General features: G+C 42.2%; 1 protein-coding gene across 1 annotated transcript in view; it reads left to right on the forward strand.

Annotated features, from left to right (window-relative positions):
- Positions 1 to 12,431, forward strand: part of dlgap2a (discs, large (Drosophila) homolog-associated protein 2a) — a 517,146-nt gene that overhangs the window by 413,793 nt on the left and 90,922 nt on the right. Inside the window, exon 6 of the mRNA XM_059982028.1 lies at positions 10,105 to 10,310. Within this exon, the coding sequence (XP_059838011.1) occupies positions 10,105 to 10,310 (206 nt within the window). The remainder of the gene's footprint in view (positions 1 to 10,104; positions 10,311 to 12,431) is intronic.

Here is a 12,431-nt window from a genome sequence, read left to right on the forward strand (position 1 = left end):
CACTTTAGAATTTTTTCCAGACTATTATTCCAATGAGTGAATCCTTGAAGTTCATGTTTTCGTACAAGTGAACAATGCACCTACATAAAAAAGCACGGAATGTCAGAATCATTTCCTGCTGAGGAGCCTCGGAAATAGTAAAATAGTTGGAGAGATCCTGGACTCATGAAGCCTGGAGTACTGATACTGGTTTATTATTTTCACATCTACTGAGGTGGAGTGAAAAATTTGTTTCACATGCCATCCATACAGATCAATTCAAAACACAAGTGCATCAAGGTAATACAGGGGACAATCAATAACAGAATAATATATTGTTATAGTTACTGAGAAAGTGCAGCATAGACTAACAATAAGTTGCAAGGCTATAACGCAATAGATTGTAAGGTCAAGAGTCCAACTTTATTGTACAAGATGTCTGTTCAGAAATCTGATAACAGCAGGATAGAAGCTGTCCTTGGGCCTAGTGGTGCATGAATTCAGGCTTTTGTATCTTTGGCCTGATATAGAGAGGCAGAGAGAGATGTCCTGAGTTGGGAGGAGTATTTGATTATGCTGACAGTTAATCCGAGCCAGTGAAACATGCAGATAGAGACCATGGAAGGGGCGACTAGTTTGGGTGGTGGACTGGGTTATGTCCACAACTCTCTACAGATTCTTGTGGTCTCGGGCAGTGTAATTATATTAAAAACTCCTTTCCAGCCACACTAGACACTCATCAATATGCTTAACAACAGAACTGCTCTATGATAGATGCTACGACATCTGTCATGCACCTGGCTCTGACACAACCAGAAAACAAGGACATTTATATCAGAGTGCTGTTTCTAGATTTCCATTTGACATCCCACAAATGCTGGTGAACAAACTCCTACTCTTCAGTCTAAATACACCACTGTGCAACTGGATGTAGGACTTCCTAACCAACAGATCTCAGATAGTCAGATGTACAACCACTCCTCCTTCTCATCATCTTCAACATGGCTGAACCCCCACTGCTTTACCCTCTGCTGAAACATGACTGTGCACCAAGTACGCTCATTGTCAAGCTCACCGATGTCACGACAGTGGAGGGGCTCATCACCAGCAATGATGAGATGGCCTATGGAGAGGAGGTGGAAGAGCTGGATACCCGGTGCCAGGCAAATAACCTTTTCCTCAATGTCAACAAGACCAGGGAGATGGTTATAAACTTTAGGAGAACTAGCACCACTCAAAACACTTTTTCTCATCAGTGGCACAGCCCTGGAAAAAGCAGGCAACCTCATATTCCAGGAAGTGCACATCTTGTGCAACTTACCATGGTCCCAGACCACATCCTACTCAATCAAGAAAACTCAATCAAATATCTCCGCTTTCTGAGGAGACTGAAGAGAACTGGACTATGCAATTCTATAGTCATGACTTTCTTCAGATTTATAGTAGACAGCATCCTAACACACTGCAACACTGCACGGTATGGACATTGCACTGCAGAGGGTGAGAAGGCTCCACAGCAACTAGCCAAACTGCCTAATGCATTACCAGCACCAGCCGACCCACCAGTCAGGACTTGTATAGAGAAAGGTGACCGACTAACACTGTCCTGTGCATTGGAGTGGAAAATGATCGATGCACTGTTGTTTTTGAAAAGTCCTTTCGTGAATACTGTTTGACTTGAACCCAAAGTCAGTGTACGATCCCACAACCTAGTGACACAGCCTGACATTGAGCTTATCAAAATCATGGCTGGCAGTCAACATCCCAAATTTCTGTGTCATGGTGACTGTTGGGGATTGGTGGAAACATCTTTACACCTCCTTCCTCCCCTTCCTGTTTTCCTCACTTTTCCCTCCCCAAATCCATCCACCCATCTCACAAACACAGTTCCTCCACAGCCCCCACCAATGTGCCCTTGCTCTTAATCCATCTCCCTTTCTTCTTTCCCCCAACAGTTCCCAGTCTCACCTCCTGTACTCTGATGTCCAGCAATGGTAACCTTTTGTGTTCCTGCTTATCACGACCCTAAAGGCACCTTATTCCCACCTCACCATAACTACATTTTTTCTTTTTGTCTGCCTCTATCTAACATCTCCAGACCTCACCCTCACCTCTCTTACCTGGCTCGATCCACCATTTATCTTTCTACCACCTTCTCCCCCCTTATCAATCAGGTTTCCCCTCAGCCTCCGCTGCTGCAGAGAACCCCACCAGTGTTTGTCCAACCCCTCCTTATAGCACGTGTCCTCTAGTCCTGGGGAACCTCTTCTGTATGCTCTCAAAAGCCTCCAGAACCTTCATAAACACACATCCTTCTGCATTCAACGATCTGGAATCAACTTTATTTGCCATATACATTTACATTGTGTACATTATGTACATAGTTGTACATTTACATTAGAAATTTGCTGTGGTGTGTTGGCATGACATGCATCAAAAACAATGTTTAACAATAATAAAGGATTATATAAAATAAAGTTAAAAGTTTTGATATGGAATAAAATATGCATAAGTACATAAATACCAGCATGTATTTACAATGTAAATGGCAATATAAAAAGTGGTTTAAAGTGTTTGCAGTGCAGTCATTGAGGTAATTGATAGAGGAGGGATGGGGAATAACTAGAGTAGTTCATCAGATTAACTGCCTAGGGGAAGAAACTTTTAAAGTGATGATCAGAAATGAACACAATGCTCCAAGTGCAGCCTTACCTAACTTTTATACAAGAGCAATGTGGCTTTCCAACATTTACACTGAATTCTCCATCCAATGAAGATAACTGTGTTGTACACTTTCTTTACCACCCTATGTTGTCATTTTCCCTCTGTATGTTAGTGCTGCTAAGGGTTCCTGCCATTACTATAGAAGAATTACACAGTCACCCACTAAGCCACCAGGTCTTTGAAATTAGAGGAAGCGGCATTTATCCTTCTTGGTGAAAGCTCCAGTGTTGAAGGATCAGTGGGCAGCAGAGCAGAGCAGCTGCCTCACAACCCCAGTAACTCAGGTTCAATCCCAACACAAGGTCCTGCAGACATATTTCCTTTGGGGGTTCTGGTTTCCTCCCATGTTCTAAAGACATGTCAGTTAGCGGGTAACTTGCGTATAAATAAACTGTAATCTGTGGTGTTGATGAGATGTGGGATGAGGGCAGAGGGTGATTGATGGTTGGCATAGACTCTGGGGCAAAGGGCCAATTTGCTGAACTACATCAGTAACCCTCTCATCCCAATATATTATTTGATTCACCCAAACTTGTCAATCATAAGGATGCAGACGTTTGTGAGCCTCACTGTGGTTTAACGTGAGTGTTTGTGGATTATGTATCAGCGGCTGACCCAAAAGATTTCATGTAAGTGTTCTGAAGACGGAGTGGCTATAAGTTATTTATTTTAAACAAAATGGGCACCACAGTAGCTTAGCAGTTAGCAGGACATTATTACAGCTCGGGGGGGTCAGATTTCAGAGTTCAGTCAGGGACCCTCTGTAACGAGTTTGTACAACCTCCTTTTGGAGTGCGTGGGTTATCTCCGATTTCCTCCCCCAGTCCAAAAGCGTACCAGATGGTAGGTTTACAGGGCATTGTAAATTGTGTGGTGAATAGGCTAGGGTTAAACTGGGGGTTGCTGGCAGCGCATCTCAAAGGGCCGGAATGGCCTGTTCTGCACTGCATCTCTAAATAAATAAATATTTAGAAACTAATATTTTGACAGCAATTGTGTTGTTTTAAATTTGATTGAAGCCATTATACTCTGATGAATAATGGATTAATCAGTATCAACATCATCAGAAAAGCATGTTGCATCAGCCTCCCGAAAACAAAAGGTAACTGATATGCTGACACCTGCTAATTTCTTACAATATCATACAACATACAACTGCACACGTAGGAACAGGTTCTTCAGCCCACAATGTCTGCCTTGTCAAGTTAAACAAATCCCTTCATTGGAGGGATATGTGGTCTATACCGTCCGTTGCCAACCGTTCACTTGTCTAACAACCTCTTACATTCCACTATCTCATCTGCCTCCACCGTTGCGTATTCCAGGCACTTAGATTCTGTAAGAAAAACTTGTTCTACACAACTTCTTTAAACTTTCCACCTTTAACCTTAAATAGACATCCTTTAGTATTTGACATTTCTACCCTGGGTAAAAGACTTTGACTGCCTACCTATACCTCTGACATTCTTATCAATTTCTATCAGGTCCCCCTTAGCCTCCACCGCTCCCGAGAAAACAATCCAAGTTTGTCCTACCTCTCTTTGTTGCACAAGCTCTCTAATCCAGGCAACATCCTGGTGAACTTCTTCAGCACCCTTGTTAAATAAAAATCTGGAACGAGTTCTTAATGTTTGCAGAAGCTACCATATATTAAAAGAATGACTGTTTTATCAAGTATGGTTCTTTGGGAGATTCAAATTGGAATCTTATTTAAGTTTCAGGGATAGAAGAGGGAAATATAACATATGGTTTGTTGCTAGAGCAAGCAGTTTCTTTGAATGAATTAACTACCATCCGTAGCCTTGAGCTATCTTCCCTTGTTGTATAATGAACATCTCAAGCTGATTGGGAATGGAATACCTGAGAAAGATTATGCCACCACTGTTAATGTCAGTCAGATTTTTCTGAACATTGCTGCTTGTCATTCTCTCTGGATTTCTGCCAGATAGTTTGAAGCATTTTGTTCAAGTTACCAGTAATAATCGCTCTTAGGACAGAATCATTTGTACTAATGCCCATCAGGATAAGGAGTAATGGCATGGCATGGTTCAGCTCAATTGGCTGGTCCTAATAAATTGCTGCCATTGTACATCTTATTTAAGCATAGATAAACCCTTGGTGACATAGGAGAATTATTCATGGGCTTTTTAGTTAGTTTCTTCACCAGGGTATGACGGCTGCTATTCCCTTAAGATAAAGCATGTGGATCTTTATAGACGACAGTAGGAAGAATTCCAGTGATCTATAAGTAATAACTTGCTTGCTTGGGAGAGATAGATCCTTCTTGCTTTTCTTTTCTGAGTTAATTCCTATGGATCAGTATGGCACAGTGTTGATAACCTCAAGCATTAAATCTACAAAGTCAAATAAGGTTGTGGTATGACAGATAGTCATAAATGTTAAACCTATACTTATAAAGATAAAGCAATAAAGTTAGCTTTGTTTTTTATATGGCAATGTACATTGAAATATGTCATTTGTGTCAAAGCAAATCAGCGAGAATTGTACTGAACAGCGCACAAGCATTGCTGCACTTCCGGCACCAGCATAGCAAAGCCACAACTCACTCTCCCTAGCCATACATCTTTAGAATATGGGAGGAAACCTATGCAGTCACAGAAAAATGTACAAACTCCCTCCAGGTGGTGGGAGTGATGCTGCAGAGCAATGTGCCAGCCGCTACACGAGGTGTGGTGCCCATGCCCACCATCAACTAATTTGGTTAAAATTGCCAAAGACTCTGCACAGCTAGGTGTGTGCTGCCTCCATAGGTCTCTGCGTAGAGTGGGTATTGGTTCAGTACTGGTGTTGGTTTATTACTGTACTGAGATACTGTGAAAAGTCTGTCTAACACAGTTTTTGATGCATTCAAAGATGCTCTTTTGCACACCACTGTTGTAACACACGGTTATATGAGTTACAGTCGCCTTCCTGTCAGCTTGAACCTGTCTCGTCATTCTCCTCTAACCCCTCTCATTAACAAGGCATTTTTCACCACAGAACTGCCATTTACTGGAGGCTTTTTGAGTTTCACACAATTCTCTGTAAACTCTAGAGACTTCATTCCCCCCTCTCCCACTTACCCAACTTCAACCTTCCCTGGTCTCACCTATTAACTGCCAGCTTGTACTCATCCCCCTCTCCCCAACCTTTTTCCCTCTTGTTTCCAGTCCTGATGAAGGGTCTTGGCCAGAAATGTTTACTTTTTTTTCCTTCACACAAGAAATTCTGCAGATGCTGGAATTCCAAAGCAACACACGCAAAATACTGGAGGAACTACAGGGCAGCGTCTATGGAAATGAATAAACGGACAATGTTTCAGGCCGAGTCTCTTTTCAGAATTGTAAAGAAGGGGGAAATGCCATAATAAAAAGAATGGGGGGGAGGGGAAGGAGACAGCTGAAAAGTGATATGTGAAGGCAGGTGGGTGTGAAAGGTAAAGGGCTGGAGAAGAAGGAATCTGATAGGAGATAAGAATGAACCATAGTAGAAAGGGAAGAAAAAGTGGACCCGGGGGGGGGGGGGGGAGGTGGTAATAGGTAGGTGAGAAGAGGTAAAGGGCCAGAGTGGGAGATAGAGGAAGAGGGGAAGAGGAAAGAAAAAATGCATTCCTTTATTCCTTTCTATAGATGTTGCCTGACCTGCTGAGTTCCTCCAGCATTTTGTGGGAGTTACTCCAAGTGTGGTCTAACAAGAAGTTTATAGAGCTGCAACATTACTTTGCGGCTCTTGAAGTCAATACCCCAATTATTGAAAGCCATTGCACCATATGCTCAAATAGATTAAAAAATGCTAACATATCCTAAAACTGAGTTATTAGGATTCCTGGGAGTTTCATTCAGTGGCTGTTTTATTAGCTACTTGCTATTCCTAATAAAGTGGCCACTGAGTGTATGTTTCTGGTATTTTGCTGCTGCAGCCCATCCACTTAAGGTTCAATATTTTCTGTGTTCAGAGTGCTCTTCTGCACACCACTATTGTAACACACGGTTATTTGAGCTACTGTCACCTTCCTGTCAGCTTGAACTAATCTGACCAATCTCCTCTAACCTCTTTCAATAACATGGCACTTTCACCTACAGAACTGCTTTGCTCACTGTATGTTTATACTTTCTTACACTTGTAAACTCTAGACTGTTGTGCATGAAAATCCTAGGAGATCAGCAGTTTCTGAGATACACAAACCACCCCATCTAGCACCAACAATCATTTCACGGTTGAAGTCACTTAGATCACATTTCTTCCCCTTTCTGATGTTTGGTCTGAACAACAACTGAACCTCCTGTCCTTGTCTACGTGCTTATATGTATTGAGTTGTGCCACATGATTGGCTGATTAGCTATTTGCAATAATGAGGAGAAGTATGGGTATACCCAATACTGAGATATGTCACCTTGTGATTCATTTACTTGCAAGCGTTCACAGGGAGAAAAGAAATACAACAAAATTTTACCAAAAAACTACACATAAACAAAGATTGACAAATAACCAATGTGCAAAAGGAGACCAATTATGCAAAAATAAATAATACTAAAGATATAATTTGTATGGAGGCCTTGATAGTGAGCCTGTCATGGAAAGCCCACACATGCAAACAAGTTAATGAGACTTTAATGATCAAATTAAACCTGCCATTATGGGTTACCATGAAGAGATGGAACTAATTAGGCTTGGGCAATAAATCTTAGGCTTGCCAATGAGGCATGAATCCCAACAAAGTCACAAAGAAAATAAGTGAATACATTTCCCCCTCCCTTCATTTTTTCCTTTCTATATTCTGGCTCCTTTCTTACCCCTTCTCTTTTGCTCACCTCCTCCTTCACTTTCTTCTGTGATCTACTATCCTCTCCTATCAGATGCTTCTTCTTCAGCCCTTTACCTCTTCCACCTATCACCTTCCAGCATCTCACTTCACCTCCTTCGCCCACCCACCCAGCCAGATTTCTCCTCACTTGATTTCACCTATCACCTGCCAACTCATATTTCTTTCCCTCACCCCTTCATCTTATTCTGGCTTCTGAATCTTGGACCAAAACATCGACCATTTATTGCTCTCCATTGATGCCTGGCCCGCTGATTTCCTCCAGTATTTTGTGTGCGTTGCTCTGGATTTCCAGCATCTACAGAATCTCTTTTCTTTATGAAGTGCATGAGTTGATTGAGCATAGTGATTCCCTCTTGCTTGCTTCAAGAGAATGTCAAGTTTGATCTCCTTGAGTTATTCCAGAAATGTTAAATCTTGTCTTTGCTAATCTGTGATCCACTTTGTTTTTTGATAGTTTCATCCTGACATAATAAGTAATGAATTAGAGTTTAACAGCTCCATTAATTGGTGATAAAGGAAAGAAAATAGTTTAAACCATCATAAAAGTTGCAATTACTTTATAAATGGTGAAATTTAGGAGATAATGCATCCAGCTTGCCTCAAGCAAGTTTCCCGATCAGGTTTACTTACCTCAAAGATTTCATGCTAGGGGAAAGTGAATGACTGTAAATTGACTCAAACCTGAGAATAAATAAAGGTACAAATTGATGTCTACAAAGAATAGTAGATACAGCCCAGTCAATCATAGAACCCTCTCCAGCATTCAGCACATCCTCATGGAGCACTGTCGCAGGACAGCAGCATCCATCATCAAGGACCTCCGCCATCCAGACCATGCTCTCTTCTTGCTGCTGCTGTTAGGAAGGAAGTATAGAAGACTTAGGACCCACAATCCAGGTTCAGGGACAGTTATTACCCCTCAACCATCAGGGTCTTGAACCAGTGGGGATAACTTAGCTCAAATTCACTCGACCCATCACTGAACTGTTTCCATAACCTATGGATTCACTTTGGTGGACTCTTCATCTCATGCTTTTGATATTTTTTGCTTATTTATTTATTATTAGTTCTCTTTTTTCATTTCTTTTTGTATTTGCACAGTTTGTTGTCTTTTGCACATTGTTCATTTTTCTGTCTTGTTGGGTGTGATCGTTTGTTGATTCTGTCGTGTTTCTTTGTGTTTACTGTGAATGGCCACAAGAAAATGAATTTCAGGGTTGTATATGGTGACATACTTCGATAATAAATTTACTTTGAACTTTGGTGTATGTTTGATCAACAAACAACCTATTGGAGGAACTCGGCGGATCAAATTGCATCTGTGGGGAAAAGTCATCATGCATCAGGACAGCAGCATGTCCATTTGCTTGTGTCTACCTTGGATCACTGTTCTTCATTTAACATTATAAAGTTATGAGAGGTATTAACAGGTATGTAGTCTGAGCCTCTTTCCCAGCAGAGAAATATCAAGTACTAGAGGACACCAGAGGAACTGTAAATGCTGAAATCCTGAAACAGTCGAACTGGAGGGCAACACCTTCAGGTGGTGCGGGGGGGGGGGGGGGGAATTTAAAGTGGTTATGCAAGGGAAGTCTTTTACACAGAAAGTAGAGAGCACCTGGACTCCGCTGCCAGGAGAGGTGGTGGACGCAGATCAGAAGGTGGAGTTTAACTGGCCTTTGATCAGGGATATAGTTTGTGTGCAGGCAATGGGGGGTTAGTTTTATTTGGCATCATGGTAGGTACAGCCAGTTCCTGTGATGCTCTGTACTCTAACATCATTCACGTTCTTCAGTTGTCTGGTTCCCTGAAAGTTGAACACCAGGTGCACATTGGGATTGATGTCATGGTGTCAGTACTGGATGGAAGGAAAACTTGTTGATTCACTGCTGTTGGTAAACCTCAATAGGTGGAACTTCCCAGTTACAGCTGTCAAATCCCTGTAATCTGCCTCTATTCCACACTTCATAGACTCCAAAGAATGAACTGAAATGAAGTTCAAAGCATCAAAAGACAGTACAGAATTCAAAAAGGCCATTCAGCCCATCACATCCATACTTCCCAATTTACCTATCCACACCAATGGACTGGGCTTTCTGTGGTGCATCCATAAATACTGGTAAGAGAGAGAGGAGGACTTTGCCGAGTCCACAAGACCACACATGGCTTTGGTCTGAAGGTTCATCGTTGTGATTTTATTCTTTGTGGTTCTGATGTAACAGAACAATTTGATGGGGAAGCGGTAAGTTAATCACCTTGCTGAGGGTGTGAGGTGCACGAGAGCCTTGCCAACACAGGATTCCAGATTTCATCCATTGCAGGACACCGGTTCATCAGAAAACAATGCGATAATTTCATGTTGGTCACCAATGATACTAGCAATTCTTTCACATTCATTTAATTCAGGGAAGTTAAATTTCTACCGGGGATATGAACTGATTTCTCTTTGATCATAGGTCCTATCATCTTGGATAACAACTGCAGTAACATACCTTCTATGTTTCTGTAACCTTATATTGAAGTGACAAGACAAAACATGCTGACAATTGCCATCAATTTTACTTCATCTGTTTCAGGTGCCCCAGGATGAGTGGGGAGGATACCCACTGGGAAACAAAGATGAGGAAATTCCTTGCCGGAGGATGAGAAGTGGCAGTTATATTAAGGCCATGGGTGATGAAGAAAGTGGTGATTCTGACACAAGCCCAAAAGGTTCACCCAAGTCTGCCAGTCTCCACCAGACCTTAATGAAAGCAGCCGGGCAGAAGATGGACAATCAGAAGTGAGCAGTTCCTTTGTTTCCTTCCTATCCCAGATGGGAATAAGGTGTTGGGGAGGGTGGGGTTCAGAGAGCAATGAGGACACATTGTACTCTCTATTTGATTAAGATTGATGGGGGCTAATGACAGATCACCCACAGCATCCTAACTGTGCAGTAGGTTCAGTGGGAAGAAGAAATGTTCTCCGCTTCCTAGCGGCAGTCTCAGGGGTTTCCAATCAAGTCACTTTCTAGATCATTTCTGGAAACTGTAGTTCTCCCCACTACCCACCCTTCCATTTGCTTTAATAGGTATTTTGGAGGAGCAGGTGGTCTGTGGAAGAACTCAGACAGATAGGTAGAATGGACAAAGAAGTGGCAGATGGAATATGGTGCAGGGTATGGTCATATGCTTTGGTAGAAGGAATAAAGTTGTAGACTGTTTTCTAAACAGAAAATAAAATTCAAATATCAGATGTGCAAAGGGTCTTGGGAATCCTTATACAAGATTCCCCAAAGGATAACTTGCAGGTTGAGTTGGTGGTATGGAAGTTAAATGCAAAGTTAACATTCATTTCAAGAGGACTAGAACATAAGAGCAAGAATGCAATGGTAAGGCTTTAGAAGGAACTGGGCAGACCGCATGGAGTATTGTGAGCAGTTTGGGACCGTTATCTAAGAATGGGTCTGCTAGCATTGGAGAAGGTCCAGAGGGGTTCATAAGAATAATTCTGTGAGTGAAAGGATTAGCATATGAGGAATATTTGAAGTTCTGAGCCTGTACGCATCAGAGTTTAGAAGAATAATGGGTGATCTCATCGAAACCTACTGAATATGTCTCCTATAGTGGGTGAGTCTAGCCCCAAAGTGCACAGTCACAGAATAGAGGGACGTCCAGTTAGAACAAAGATGAGGAGGAATTTCTTTAGCCAGAGGGTAGTGAATCTGTGGAATTTATTACCATAGATGGCTGTAGAGGCCAAATCATTGAGTTCATTTAAAGAGGAATTTGATAGGTTCGGGATTAGTCAGGGCTTCAATGGTTACTGAAGAAGGCCTCTCTCTCATCCCACCCTCCATCTCCCTCTCCCTCTCGCCCTCATCTCCGCCATATTCTGCATCGGCTTCTCCCTCTCTCCCATCTCCTGTTATCTCTCCCTCCCTCACAGAAAACTGAAAATAGAACGTTGAATAATGCAGCACAGGATGAGGCTTGGTCCATAATTTTGTACCGAATCAATTAAATTAGTACCAAATGACCAGCTAAGCTAAAACTCCCTACCTACACAATGTCCTACACCATATCCTTCAATTTTCCTCACATTCAGTTGCCTTAAAAGTCTGATATATCTGCATCTACCACTACCCCCAGCACCTCATTCCATGCACCCACCACTCTCTATGTAATAAAAATGACCCTCACATCGCCTTCAAATTTACCTTCTCTCACCTTAAATACATATAATAACATGTGCTCTGGTATTAGATATTTAATCTCTTTTCCATCTCTCCCATCTCCCTGACACTTTCTCCCTATCTTCTATTATCTCTCCTTTTCTCTCATACACTCTCTCTCCTCCATCTCTCTCTCCCTCTCTGTCCTCCATCTCTCCCTCACTCTATCCTCACCTCTCCTTCTCTTTATCCCATTCACTCCCCATTCACTCTCATTTCTCCCCAATCTCACCCATTTTCTTCTCTGTTTTTCCCCCATCTCCTGCTATCTCTCCCTCCCTTCGTCATTCATTTCCTTTTTCTTCACTCCCTCCCTCTTTCCCCAACTCTTCACTCTTCCACCCCCATCTTTTCCATCTCCTCCATCTCTCCCCCCACTCTTCACCATCTCTCACATCTCCACACCACCTACTCCCCATCATCTTCCCCATCTCCTTCCTCCTTCCCAACACCCCTTTTAAGGTTCAAAGGAAGATTTATGTTACAAAAAGTTATTCAGCTAGAGTCATTGAATTCTACAGCACAGAAACAGGCCCTTTGGCCCATCTAATCTGTGCCAAACAATTCCTCTCCATAACCCTTCCATGTACATATTTAAATTTACCTTAAATGTTATAATTGACTCTGCATCCACACTTGCACTGGCAGCTCACTTGACACTCTCAGCACCCTCTAATTGAAGAAGACCCC

The sequence above is a fragment of the Hypanus sabinus genome, chromosome 10, assembly GCF_030144855.1.
Source record: "Hypanus sabinus isolate sHypSab1 chromosome 10, sHypSab1.hap1, whole genome shotgun sequence".
In the NCBI taxonomy this organism is placed as follows: Eukaryota; Metazoa; Chordata; class Chondrichthyes; order Myliobatiformes; family Dasyatidae; genus Hypanus; species Hypanus sabinus.